Source organism: Pelophylax lessonae (assembly GCF_965119305.1).
Source record: "Pelophylax lessonae genome assembly, chromosome: 9".
Lineage (NCBI taxonomy): Eukaryota > Metazoa > Chordata > Amphibia > Anura > Ranidae > Pelophylax > Pelophylax lessonae.
Window position 1 is genome coordinate 134,730,942 of NC_138776.1, and position 15,328 is coordinate 134,746,269.

A 15,328-nucleotide genomic window follows, 5' to 3' on the forward strand; every position below is an offset into this window, starting at 1 on the left:
AAAAAAAAAACAGCTTTCGTAATACAGAGGAAAATACATAATTAATATAAATTAAATGTTTTAAATCATCATACAAATATGTATTTGAACTCAAATCATTATTATTATTTTTTTCAGGAACATTTTATGGGCTATCTAGGGGGAGGTTCTGCCAATCACTGCCTCACTGCCTGTTTCACGCTACTCCAGCCGTGTCTATTGTTTGTACAGTACTATGAAAAAAGTTTTAGTCAGGTGTGAAAAAATGCTGTAACTTAAAGCGGAGTTCCACCCTAAAATTATACTTACCTCCATCTTCTTGCTCCGGGTCACCTGAAAAACAAATGGATAATCGCAATTTTTTTTTTTACTTACCATGTTTAGAAGAAAATATACTTACCTTACTTCCTCTTCCTCCCTTCGGCGGCCACAGCGATTCTTCACTTCCTGGCTTGCAAAGATTCCTGGGAGCTGAACGTCATCGCTCCCAGGAATCAATGCGCCTGCACCGGCCCCGACGTCAGTTCCGGTGCAGGCGCCATCATACCTTGCTAAACAGCTTCTGGGCATGCCCAGAAGCTGTGCAGGGATGACGCTGCGGCACCGGAAGTGACGGCGGGGCCGGTGCAGTGCATCGTGGGACCGAAGAAGACGGTAGAGGACACAGAAGAGGATCGCGCTGGCTTCAAGCTGCCCACACCTGAGATGGCAGCGCTGGACAATACATTTTCAAGGTAAGTATTTCTTCTAAAAGGTAAGTGCAACCCGGGACAGATCAGAGGCTAGCCATTGTGGAATGCACTAGCCCTGACTGTCCCGGGGGTATTTTTATTCAAAAAAACTTTCCCAGGGTGGAACTCCGCTTTAAGAAATCTATCAAAAATAGAGGTGTTAATAGTTTATTTTTTTTATCAATTAACAAAATGGAAAGTAAATGAAAAAAAAAAAAAATCTAAAGCAAATTTGCTGTGACCACTCTTTGTCTTCAAAACAGCATAAATTCTAGGTACACTTGAAGGAATTTGAGAGGTAGGTTGTTCCAAACATTTTGGAGAACTAACCACAGATCTTCTGTGTATGTAGGCTGCCTCAAATCACAGATCTCTCTCTACCTCTGTTCAACCCCCCCCCACACAGTTAGAAAGCACATATAGGGAACACATTTAACCCCTTGATCACCCCCAGTGTTAACCTCTTCCCTGCCAGTGTCATTTTTACAGTAACAGTGCATATTATTTAGCACTGATCACTGTATTCATGTCACTGGTCCCCAAAAAGTGTCACTTAGTGTCAGATTTGTTCACCGCAATGTCGCAGTCTCCATAAAAATCACTGATCGCCGCCATTACTAATAAAAAAAACTAAAAGTCCATAAATCTATCCCGTAATTTGTAAAGGCTATAACTTTTGCGCAAACCAATTATTCTACCATTTTTTGGAAAAAAAAATTACCAAAAATATGTAGCAGAATACAAATTGGCCGAAACTGATAAAAAAATTCGATTTTTTTAATTTTTTTATTGGGAATGTTTTATAGCAGAAAGTGGAAAATATTGGTGTTTTTTCAAAATTGACGCTCTTTTTTTGTTTATAGCTCAAAAATGAAAAACCGCAAAGGTGGTCAAATACCACCAAAAGAAAGCTCTATTTGTGGGAAAAAAAGACATCAGTTGTATTTCGGTACGGCGTCGCACGACCGCGCAATTGTCAGTTAAAGCAATGCATTAAAGAGTAACTCAACTTTTGTTGGTAAAAAAAACATTCCCCTCTAGGTAATCAATGTACATTGCAGGGATTTTATCAAACTGCGTTGCAGATTCCTACCTTTTGGTATTCTGAAGAAATAGCTGTTTGTCTATGTCCACATGCAAAGGGAATCTGTATGAAAGTGAATTTATAATTATCAACAATCTGCTGCCCCTGCAGGGCTCTAATGAGGAAAGTAGCAGGGTCTGCATCACTTTAGACATGATTGGCCTTTGGGAATATCTAACCAAAAATTACATTTTTGTTGCAGGAAATTCCCAAAATCTGACTTGTATCTTAGTGCAGACTTCTGGGAAAATCAGTAAGCCAATCACACAAGCAGGATATGACATTTCTGGGAGATGTTCTGTACAGTGTCTGTGTACAGAACACCTCTAGGTTGCCATCTTGCATTTTACAGAAAATGACAGTGCTGCAAACTGAAAAGGAAAGGTCATTTTTAATAACATTCAATTACAATATGACTGGTGTTGCAATTGTACTGTATATGCTAGATTCTTTTTTTTTTTTTTGGTATTTTTTTCTCGCGAAAGTGGAGATACCCCTTAAATTGTGTCTTTTATATCTGCCTAGAGTTCAGCTTCAAATATTAATTACATAAAGTACATAAAAATAAATTCTACCAGAAACTGCATCATGCAGATGCAAAACAATGTATTAGATATGAGCTATTTAACATTACATTTGTCATCAGTATTCTTAAAGATGAATAACGATTAAACTCCAAAATATCACACCATATTAAAACTGAAACCATTTAAGCAAAAATTAAATAAAACAAAGACATTTCTTTGCAGCCCTCTGGCACTACAGCATTACTGAGCACATTCTAGAGATTAAAACATGAACATAATGGTATGAACACATTTTTAATTACCATGATCACACAAATTAAAAATACTTTTTGTCATTTATTAATCAAAACGAATTACATTTTACATGAGCATTTATTATACAAGGAGAGGAAGTACAGGTGGTAACATTAATATTTGAAAAATGGTTTAGATAATTTTCCCTCATCCAATATAATTTCTAAAGATAGAATGGTAATATTTTAATCCAAGGCATTGATTTGACTACTTTGTGAGATTAGGAAGTTTTTTTTTTTTTTTTTTACCTGGGAGTGAAAATTGGTTATAGTTGCCCAAAGGGTTTTTGGGAAAGGTTTACCTTCATGGGCTTTTGCCTTTTTTTCATATTAAATAATTGTATAGCTATAAAACAATCTGTAGAGACCACACATTTCCACCCAAATCTGATGGAGAAAAGTTAATATTAAAAATGGTAGAGAAAAGCATTTCAGGACTTCTAAACATGTATACTATTGCAACACAGATAGAGGTGCAGTCTTATTCACCTAAAAGTGCAACAATTAGTTTAGAAGTAATTGCATAATTTATTTAAAGATGATAAACTGAAATAGTTCCCCTAATGTAAGAGGAGTTTTTTGTTGTAGATTCAAAAACGTGCTTTAATGTTTAATCGGTTTGGCACCAAAATGCAAATCTAACAAAATTGTGCTCTATAGAGATTAATTATACATATACAAAGAGAGAAAAAATAACATTTTAAATTGAATTAATTCATGTTAAATATTTTTACACTCTTTATATATGACATGCTATACTGCTATATGTATCATACACTCTTTATTTGATAAAACTAAACGTAGAAGATCAAATGTATAAAATTGTTAGTCACATAAAAAGTAACTTACAACATATACTCTCTGAAAAGACATGTCCTTTAAAAACATTCTATTTTAATTTGTCTGTGATTATTACAATCAGGAGACTTATCTTAAATTTGTCTAAACCTCAATTTGAAGGCTGTGTACATAGCTTCAACAAGTGGTGTGTGCACTGCAGTTCTTGGCATGACATTATGTTTTTTTTTTTCCATTGCAGGATGAGGAGGGCACCTATAATTAGCATGCTAAAAAGGCAAAAAAGAAAGCAGCCATTACTGTCCTTACAGAGGAAGGCACGAGACCAAGGACCATGAAAGAGAGAGGAAGTGCAGATGCTGGATGTGTGTCACCGGTAAGATTTCATTTCTATAAACTCTAGTAACATACTTTGCTAAACTTCAGTTTTGACTCATCAGTCATTATTTTAGCTGTGCGTGATTATTGAATGAGACCGGGAATTTATTTTTAAGTAGCGAAACTGAAAAATAAATACCTAGAGGTTTTAGATCAGACTTTGAAGATTTTGGGCATTATAAGCATTTTATCTTGCATTACATGTGTTTGCTGAGAATAAACTTTAGAACATTTTCTTCTGTTCGAGGACGGTTTGTAAGGTTTTGCTTTAATCATATGTTCCTGGCATTTTAAGAAATTAGCATAATCAATGCATAATAATTTAATATTCGTCAGGACTTATTAATAACGATCCAGTACAGCAACAGATTCTAGATTATCTAATATCAGAATCAACAGATTCTAGAATTTCTAATATCTAAAATATTAGCTAATAGCTTGTTACAAAGAGCAGTAAACATTTTCTTTGAAAATTATGTTATTTTCAAATTAAATTTTACTTTATTTGTCAGAAGTCAATATTTTTTTAAGGAAATATCTGCCTAAAAGTTACTAGACTGTATTTTTCACAGTGCTATTGTTTGTATCTTTAATTTCTTTATTACATTGCGCTAGCAGAGCTAATTGTTTTATATATTGTGCTTTTAATATTTTGACACCTTTCTTTTTCAAATATGCAATACTGTTGTACTGTATGGCCCTTTGTTTTTCTGGGAGTTCATTTTAGGTTAACAGTCCATTTTTTTTATCAAGCAATCAAACGTGATGTTATTTTTGTAGCCTAAAGCACCCCTCCCCCTCCTGCTTGACACAAATGTTTGCTGTAATAAAGATATCCATATGGTACACCCACTAAAGTTTCTTAGCCGGGACAGGCCATCAGCTGTTTCACACAGAGGTACAGTGATTTCATGTACTTGGAACAGATAATGGGACCTTAGCAAGCACACACTTCAGTCTCTAAAAGTTATCCCCTTATGTAGAGACTGTTTAAAGTGGAGTATTTTTTAATGGATTTTGATATCCATATGCAAGAAGGCATCTGAACATAAGGAATCTTATCAGTGTACAGTAATGCTTTAAAAATTTGATTTTTTTTGAATATTTTGTAATTCTACCTGTGGACTGTAACCAGTTCTGGACCGGAAGGATTTGCCCCCTTAATGACCAGGCCATTTTTTGAGATTTGGCACTGCGTTACTTTTACGGAAAATTGCGCAGTCATGCGACACTGTACCAAAATAAAATTGTTGTCCTTTTTTTCCCACAAACACAAATAGAGCTTTCTTTTGGTGGTATTGGATCACCTGTGCGATTTTTTGCACTATAAACAAAAAAAGAGCGACGATTCTGAAAAAAAAACAAACAATATTTTTAACATTCTGATATATAACATTCCCAAAAAAAGAAATTTAAAAATCTAATTTTTCATCCTATTAGGCCAATTTGTATTCTGCTACATATTTTTGGTAAAAAAAAATTGCAATAAACGTATTTTGATTGGTTTGCGCAAATGTTATCACGTCTACAAACTAGGGGAAAGATTTATGTCATTTTTATTTATTTATTTACTAGTAATGGCGGCGATCTGCGACTTTTAGTGGGACTGCGACATTGCGGCGGACAGGTCGGACCCCTAACTGACATTTTTGACACTTTTGGGGGTACTACCAGTGACATTACTACAGTAATCAGTGCTAAAAATATGCACCGTTACTATAATAATGACACTGGCAGGGAAGAGGTTAGCCTAGGGGTGATCAAAGGGTTAAGTGTGAGCCTAGGGGAGTATTTTCTAACTGTGGGGGGGTAGGCTTGTGAAATTATCATTGAGACCCGTGATCCTATGTAGCAGGATCACAGGCGTTCTGTGATCATTTCAGAGAGAAGAACAGTCAGCTGTGTTTACAACAGCTTACCATCCTTCTCTCTCAGCGTGGAGCCATTGCGGGTGCCCGGCGGCAATAATTTTATAGCAAAAAAAGTGAATTTGCACATGTAGGAGAGAAGTGTCAGAAATGGTCCAGATAGGAAGTGGTTAAGGGAAGTGGATAACAGTTTTTTAATAGTGTTTTATTTCAAATCCCTGTATTTAATGCACGGACACAAGGTAGAGGCCTTCTTTCAACAAAGAACAGAGCTGTCCCTGCAGAGGATGTTGAGTGTCTGATAAAGCCCTTCACTAAATTCTCAACAAGCAATTCCCTAAGCATCTTTAATTCAGGATCTGACATATTGTAAAGGTGACCAAAAGGTATTTCTGCCCCTGGAAGCAGTTCAATGGGACAATCATAAGGGCAATGAGGAGGTAATTAAATGGCATTCTTTTAATCACAGACATCATAGTATTGTAGAGGCAGGCTGTCGTATGACTGGATAGTTACCACATCCACTTGTGATTCCCTGATTGGTGGAGAACTTATTCGGCAAGGTTCCTCTCAATGTTCCTTGCAGTGGGGGGATGCAAAGTTGATGGTCCATGCTCCCCAGTTGATTAAGGGATTATGGGTAGAACACCAAGGAATATCCAGGATGACAGGAAACTGGAGACATAATCAGCTGGAAGCTGATACTCTCACATTGGAAAGCCTCAAATTGGAGTACCAGAGGGACTGCTTCATGGGTAGCAGGTAGGGGTGTTGAAAATAATTGTGTAATCAATGCATCGCGATGCAGCACAATGCAACAATTCTGCATCGATGCAGAAAATTACTACTTTGTGATTGCATCAATGACATCATTGGCCTGTCAGAGTCCTCCCCTCCCTCCTCCTCTCCATGCCTAAATGTGTATGTGTTTGTCACACACAGCAGGGATCTCCCGCTGTGACACTGACCTTGAATCTGAAATGCCACGCGGCTGCTGTAACAAAGTCCCTCCTCCTAGACCGGATCCTATGATAGACAGCACACTGATCCAATGCCAGGAAATTGAATCAGTGTGACGTGTATCATAGGAGCCAGGCTGAGAGGCGGGACTTTGTTGACAGTGGCCGCTGTCACTGCAGGAGTTTCCCGCTGTGTGTGGTCAGGGCACTGATGAAGTTGCATTGATGGGCACTGGTAGGATGCATTGATGGGCCCTAATAGGCTGCATTGATGGGCACTGGTAGGATGCATTGATGTACACTGATGAGGCTGGCTGCATTGATGGGCACTGGTAGGCTGCATTGATGGGCACCGGTAGGATGCAATGATGGGTACTGATGAGGCTGCATTGATGGGCACTGGTAGGCTGTATTGATGGGCGCTGGTAGGCTGCATTGATGGGCATTGGTAGGCTGCATTGATGGGCGTTGGTAGGATGCATTGATGGGCACTGATAGGCTGCATCGATGGTCACTGATGAGGCTGCATTGATGGGTACTGAAGAAACTGCATTGATGGGCACTGATAAGCTGCATTGATGAGCACTGATAAGCTGATAAGCTGCATTGATGGGCACTGATATGGCTTCACTGATTGGCACTTATAAGGCTTCAATGATGGGCAATGAAAGGCTGCATTGATGGGCACTGATAAGGCTGCACTGATGTGCACTAAAAGGCTGCACTGATGGTCACTGGTGAGGCTGCACTGATGGTCAGTGATGATGCTGCACTGATGGACACTGATAGGCTGCATTGATGGGCACTGATAGGCTTCACTGATGGACACTGATAAGGATGCACTGATGGGCACTGGTAGGCTGCATTGATGGGCACTAATAAGGCTGCACTGATGGACACTGATAAGGCTACATTAATGGGCTGCACTGATGAGGCTGCACTAATGGTCAATGATGAGGCTTCACTGATGGCCACTGATGAGGTGGTAATGATGACCACTGATAAGCTGCACTGATGAGGCTGCATTGATATTACCGCACTAATAAGCTGCACTGATGGCCACATATAAGGCTGCACTGATTGACACATATAAGGCTGCACTAATGAGGCTGCACTGATGGCCACATATAAGGCTGCACTGACGAGCACTGAAAGGTTGCACTAATGGGTTTTTGAGGAAAACCATGGGCAGTAATCGTGATGCTAGAAATCTAATCGTTGACAGAATAATTGCAATCAAATCAAATAGTGGGACCAGTGAAGATGTGTACCTCTAGTAACAGGTCCTGAGGATAAAGGTGAACCATCAACCTTCTCCATCTCAATAGGGGCAGATATATTTCTTGTTTGAATATTATTGCTTTGGGCAAACTCTATGTCCATTAAGTTCCCCCGACCCCGGAGTCCAGCATAGCAGAGCAAGGATTTTCACAGACTTCAGTGGTAAGTTTGATAGGGATGACAAAATGAGGTAGTATAAAATTAAAATTATTTTCTTCATGGATCACTATAACATCAGTCCCTACATTAGAGACATATGTTCTCTGAACATCTTCTCTCTTTCCTCTAAGGAAAAATAAATCTCCTAATAGCATCAACCTATTGGCCTGGGTTCTGGAGTGTTAAAACCCTGAGAAACTTTTGAATCCCTCTGAACAAATTGACTAGCAGAGAAACATTACTTCCAAACACTCCCAGTTTCTCTTTCTTCCTTTCTGTAAGCCTCTGATCAAAATGAATACATAATTGGATGAACGATTCAAGATCGATAGAGTCTCTACTCTGGCAAGCTCATCTTCTACATGTTCAGAGAGCTCTTGGTGGAACTGACTCTTTTGCTCTCCTGGGCTCCAGATGGTATCTGAGATCCAACATTAAAATTCAGCGGTGTACTCAGTAGCAGACTGCCAACCCTGCTGCAAACTATTCAACTTTGGTTCAGCTGTAGTGCAGTGGTTAGGATTATCAAAAACCTGATTCACAGTGGTCATAAAATTCTTGAGCTGTCTTGTTCTACATAAGGCCTCAGCTAGGGCTGTATTGGTAGGTAACACCAAACTCTTGCAGCTCTGCAGTTTGCTGCCTGCAAGGAGCCACATTATTTGCTATTGTGGCCTCCATGTTTGCACCAGATTGTTCTGTCCAGGTCTGGAGTCAGGCTCAGAGGCAAGTAGTTATAGCAGTAGAGAGGCACTCAATGGCCAGCTGAATAAGTACAGAAGCAGGTCACCCTGGCAGATGACACAGGCTCACCTGAGATGGGGAGTCTTAAGTACTGACTGGTGTTCACCAGAGCTCCTGGTGGTGGAGATGGATTTTGCTGCATGTTAGTACCAGGTCACTATCCTCAGGATTTCCCCACCAGGAGGGGAACAGCCCAGTGCCCAGTAGTAGATATAGCAGGGAAGATATAGGCAGAAGTATAGTCAGTAAACAAGCCAAAGCTCGGTAACGAGTGGTTGTAAGTTGGGATCAAGCAGCAGTGTAGTACAGGAACAAGCCAAAGGTCAATAACAAGTATTAGTAAAGATAAAGATGGCAGCAGGAGTGGCAGGAGCAAGTTATTGGTTGGAGACGGCACAATAATCTGGCAAACAGGAAGTGAAGATAGACGGCTTAAATCAGGAAGTTTATGGGTGGAGCAAAAAGTTAAAGGTTCAAGAAAAACAGAGCAATATCATTCTAGAAATTGTCCAGGGAGCTGTCCAGCATCCAATGTGGCTCATCAACCTGAGACATAGCCAGACACAGCAGAGTTTTCAGGTTCAAACCAAGGTTCCTGACAGGATGGTGTACAGAGGGAGGCTCACTAAAGAATGTTGACTCCTTCTTTTACAAAGCTAGTCTACCAGACCCCTCCATTTTCACCATTTCAAGGCAGGAAAGGAATCTCCCAAACATAATGCTTCCTACTTGATTCACAGTCCAATATAGCTCCAAATGAAGATAAAAGCACCTTCATAGTGTAATTCAATAAAAACAAAGTGCTTTATTAATAAATGTTACTTACAAAATTATTAAAACCATGTTACTTTAGGATCAATGCACACAATGTCACTTCTGGGTGCACTTACACAATGACATCACTTCCAATTGACAAGTTTCATCATGTGACTTCTTCAGGATCCTTCACATTAGGAACATGATTTTATTAATTTTGGGAGTAACATTTATGCAACAAAAGCCTTTTGTTTTTATTGAATTACAACACAGAGGTGCTTTTATCTTTCATTTGGAGCTATACTGGACTGTGAATCAAGAAGGAAGCATTACGTTTGGTGTATTCTGTTCCTGTCATGTATTGACGGAAACAAAGGGGTCTGGTGGAAGAAATATGTTTTGTGTATTTTGTTCCTGTCCTATATTGGTGGAAACGGAGAGGTCGGTGGAATGATCCTAAAAAGCATTCCTTTTGACTTATTTTACAAAAGAAGGGGTCAACATTCACTGGTAAGCCTCCATCTGTACACCACCTGTAGTTTATTTAAAGAGACAGTACTCTCATGGTGCTTGTACTCATTGACTCAATTATTTATTAAGAGGTCATTTATATCTGGGTAGTTTTAGTTAGATCACATGATTTAAGGTTGTTTATATAAAATATTATGCAAATTTAACTTAATTATTAGAGCCTTTTTGTTTTCATACCGCCTGTAAGTACTTCGGGAGACAAACTAGACCTGGAGTAAAGAGAGAGGAGTTCTCTATATAGATACAGAATAACTGCTGGAAGAATCCAGTGTGTGTCGATTAGCCTATGGGTAATGTTCATTTACTCAGGTATTATAATGATTCCTTTTGTCTGGTGAGCCTTTCACTGTTATAGTATAAAAGGGCTTTTATTTATAGTGATTGTACAAATGACTAAATGTGTGTGTGGTAGCACTGGGAGTTTGGATTTTGTTTTAATAGGATACTACACTATGGAGGTGCTTTTCTCTATTTAATATCTGTCCTGAGCCAAAGAATCAACGTGAAGAAGTAGAGTGGGAACCTGATATAAAGACCATCTGGACTGGAAGTAGAAGGTGTACTTTACACCCTGTATTTCTAAGCCCCTTTGGGAAAGCGCTGTTTGACCTGTTTATTATTTCAAATTATTTATTATATTAAATTATTCATGTATATTAAGTCCTGTGGGATCTTATTCTGGTTCTATCGACTCCAGAATTGTTCTTTCAATTTTTTTGAGCTGTGACTCTCCTGTGTAAGAGTCCGCTCAACAATGGGGCTGAATTCACGGCACTCTCTCCCATACCCTGCAGTAGCAGCTTTGTAGCTGATTAGGATAAAAGTATTACACTGATCTCATTGACAAACAGTATGCTTTTTAGGTATGAGGAGACGGGAGGCAACACTTTTAAGCCAACTTATATTAGCACTTTCTTCCACTTTAATTAAACTAATAGAATTTAACACTATTCTCCTACATAGTTACATAGCTAGTCAGGTTGAAAAAAGACACACGTCCATCTGGCTCAACCAATAAAAATAAAAAAACAGTAAAGAATACACAACCATACAATCTCATATACACAATCCTATACCAGCAGTTGATCCAGAGGAAGGCGAAAAAACCCCAGCAAAGCATGATCCAATTTGCTACAGCATGTGGACAAAATTCCTTCCTGATCCCCGAGAGGCAATCTGATATCCCCTGTATCAGTTTTACCTATAAATATTGGTACCCATTTATATTATGTACACCTAGGAAAGAATCCAGGCCTTTTTTAAAGCAATCATGTTAGCTGGCCAGAACCACCTCCGGAGGGCGTCTATTCCACTTTTTCACAGCTCTTACGGTGCAGAAACCTTTCCATATTTGGAGACTAAATTTGTTTTCCTCTAGACGTAAAGAGTGCCCCCTTGTCCTCTGTGTTGACCTTAAAGTGAATAACTCAACACAAAGTTCACTGTATGGACCCCTTATGTTTTTATACATGTTGATCATATCCCCCCTAATCTCCTCTTCTCAAGAGAGAATGAATGCAGTTCCTCTAATCATTCCTCATGCCTCTTATCAGTTTGGTTGCCCTTCTCTGCACTTTCTCCAGTTCCCCAATATCCTTTTGAGAACTGGTACCCAAAACTGAACTGCATATTCCAGATGTGGTCTTACTAATGATTTGTACAGGGGCAAAATGATATCTCTCTCTCTGGAGTCCATGCCTTGGTTAATACAAGAAAAGACTTTGCTTGCTTTGGAAACTGCAGCTTGGCATTGCATGCTATTATTAAGCTTAGGATCTACCAGAACACCCAGATCCTTCTGCGCTATGGTTCCCCCCAGTTCAACTCCCCCTAGTATGTAGGATGTGTGCATATTCTTAGCCCCCAAGTGCATAACTTTACATGTATCAACATTCAGTGTCTGGGACTATACCGAGCCAAAACGGGTTAAGCCGCCAGTTACTGCGTGGTGGCCTGGACAAAACATCCAGGACCACCCAGTAAGGGGCGTGGTCAGATAAAATGCGTGGGCAAAATCCCGCCGCCCGCAGTTGAGGAGCAAGCTGTGGGGAAACAAAAATATAATCAATACGAGACATGGTGGCATGAGCCGCAGAAAAACAGGAGTAAGCCTTCTTAGTGGGATACAGGTGGCGCCAGGTGTCAACCAATGAGAACTGTGACATAACCCGACCAAAATGGGTCAGACCGCTCAAAGGCCGGGCAGGGGGAGCAGAACTCACCCTATCCAGCTCGGGGTCAACAGTCATGTTAAAATCTCCCAACCATATAACAGGCACAGAGGGGTGGCGTGCTATAAAATCAAAACCTGCCCCGATGGTAGCCCCAGTAAACGGGGGGGTACATAGTAGGCCAATAACAAGATAGGAAATCCCGCCAGTGTGGCACATAAAAGAACATAGCGGCCCTGAGGGTCGGTCTCCACCGAACAAATGGCAAAGGGAAGGGACTAAGCAACCAGCACCGAGACTCCTCGGGAGTAGGAACTGTACGTGGCATGGTAAGTCCACCCCATCCAAGGCTTCCATAGAGCGCGAACCAGGGAGCCAGTGGCATGGGTTTCAGTTAAAACAATAATATCCACAGACTGAGCCTTCAAAAATGTGAAGAGAGCCGTGCGTTTGATTTTGTCCCTAGTGCCACGAACGTTCCACACTAACAATTTCAATGGGGCCATGGGAGTAGGTAAAAAAATGGTATAAGGACATACAACGTCAGTGGAGACCAAGCCTGCAGGGAGGCACAGACAGGAATACAGCAGAAAAACATATGAAAGAGGCAGCAACGCAAAATCATGAAAGGCAGCACACAACAAACAATTTGCAAAAATACAACCCTAACCCACCCAGCTCTGCACTGACCTCAACCTGTGCGAGCATACAACCCCGAACAGCAAAACCCAACAGTACCCATATTGGAGCGGAAGGTGCACCAGCTGCAGTGGAGACCCCTAAAGGGCCAGTACACACACAGCTGGGGTAGCAGGCTTAGTAGAGCAAGGAACACAAACATAGAGGCAATATGGGCATAGTGTAACAAGGGGGAAACCATTCTCTGAAGACCAAGAGAGTTCTCGTAGCATTGCCAGCAAGCAGCCCCCATAAGACAGGTCATCCGGGGGGCCGAGCTGGTGGAGCAGAGCAGAGGGAGAGCACTCGGCAGTCTGTGAAAAGTTCAACTTAGCAATCATGGAACGGATAGACGGTGTCCAGAACAAGGGGGAAGGGGGGGCAAAGGTATCACAGAGGGGAACAGATCCGCTGCAGTCATACACGTCCCAGGCAGGGATGGATGGAGCAAGGGACCAGGGTCAGCAGCAGCAGGGGGGCAACGCCATGCCCAGGTGACATAGAGGGCAAACAAGGGCAGTGAGGCGGGCACAACAGGCATGAAGGCTGTGGGCAAAAGTATACTCATGCACTGTGCAGGCCCCAACCTGTCCAGCCAAGCCACAGCCTCCTCAGGGTCCTCGAAAAAGTGCACCCGATCCTCGCCCACCACGCGGAGCCTAGCCGGGAACAACATGGGGTATTTCAAGTTATGGGTGCGAAGCCTCCGTTTGATATCTGCAAACTTGCCTCTGCGATGCTGGACCTCTGCGGAAAAGTCCGGGAACGCGAGCACCTGGGTGTTAAGGTGGGGGATATTGCCCTTATCCCGAGCCAAGCGAAGAATAGCATCCCGGTCCCTGTAATTTAGGAATTTGGCTATGAACACCCTGGCAGGCGCCCTCGGGGGCGGCGGTTTAGATGGCATCCGATGAGCCCGCTCAACGACAAAGGACTGAGAGAAGGCGTCTCGGCCAGAGGTGGTCACCAGGAGATCCTCAAGGAACGTGGCAGGAGAGGCCCCCTCAGCACCCTCAGGCAGGCCCACAATGCGCAAGTAATTGCGGCGCATACGATTCCCCAGATCGTCCTGTTTAGAGAGTAGCTGGGCAATATGGCGTTCAGCCTGATCGGAGGAGGCCTGCAAAGGGGGGACCGCATCCTCCACATGGCCCAGGCGGCGCTCAGTCTCGGACACCCGGACCCGGAGCTTCTGGAAGTCCTGGCGGATGAGGGACACATCTATCTTCACCTCCTCGATGCGAGCTGTCAGGGTCGCCTGACAAGTGGAGATGGCATCAAGCACTTGTGCCAGGTCAGCCGCGGAAGCAGCCGGCGAGGAGGATGAGGCCGCGCCATTTTCCAGCGGGGACTCCTTGTCCTTGTGCCGGAATTTGTCCAGCTTTGCAGCGGCCTCGGACTTCTGCCGGGGGGAAGACATGCTGCCACACGATCCGGGGGCAAACAGGAGTCGGGAATAGGTAAGTTCTGGATCCAACGATGGAGCAGGATAGTTAAATCAGGATAGTGCCGGCGGAGCTCTCGGTCAATGCGACTTACTCAATTGCTCTTCAGGCCACGCCCCCATGTATCAACATTAAACCTCATTTGCCACGTAGTTGCCCAATGAAACAGTGCATTGAGGTCAGCTTGTAAGTTGGAGACATCCTGTAAGGAATTTAGTCCACTGCAAAGCTAGGTGTCATCTGCAAAGACTGAAATGGTACTTTTAATCCCAGACCCTATATCATTTAAAAGATTTTAAAAAGTAAGGGTCCCACTCAACACTCAACCTTGGGGTACACCGCTGATAACCTTAGAGCATTCAGAGTAATAATCATTAACCACTACTCTCTGAATTCTATCTTTTAGCCAATTTTCTATCCATTTGCAAACTGATCTTTCCAAGCCTGTAGACTTTAACTTATACATTAGCCATGTGTGAGGAACTGTGTCAAACGCTTTTGCAAAATCCAAATATACTACATCCACAGCCACCCCTCTGTCCAAGGTTTTACTTACCTCCTCATAAAAATAAATCAGGTTTGTTTGACAACTTCTGTCTTTCATGAATCCATGCTGTCTGTTGCTTAAAATATTTTTTTACAGCAAGAACTCATCCATGTGGTCTTTTATTAAACTCTCCAGTATCTCCCAGACTATAGAAGTTTAACTAACAGTATAAGAGGAGAGAACATAGGTAATGGGACTTTAAATGAGGAAGGTTGCTAACTAAAATAACCAAAAAAGTTAAATCAATTAAAATCTCACAATATTGATTTAATGAAAGTTACATGATGAAAACAAACATATAAGGCCCCGTTCACATAGGGGCGACGCTACTTCGCACCGCGACCTCCGAGGTCGTGGTGCGAGCAGCGCGCCGCGACCTCGGAGCGGCTGCCACGGACT

General features: G+C 41.7%; 1 protein-coding gene across 2 annotated transcripts in view; it reads left to right on the top strand.

Moving 5' to 3' along the window:
- Nucleotides 1-3,666: 3,666 nt before the first annotated feature.
- MYPN (myopalladin) overlaps nt 3,667-15,328 on the top strand; it is a 205,428-nt gene continuing 193,766 nt past the window's right edge. The window contains exon 1 of one of the 2 annotated variants that reach the window (XM_082267451.1): nt 3,667-3,788. Coding sequence is in view for 1 of the 2 variants with exons in the window: in XM_082267450.1 (XP_082123576.1) it covers nt 3,769-3,788 (20 nt within the window). In the remaining variant the exon portion in view is untranslated. The remainder of the gene's footprint in view (nt 3,789-15,328) is intronic. The other variant, XM_082267450.1, reaches the window with a different exon arrangement.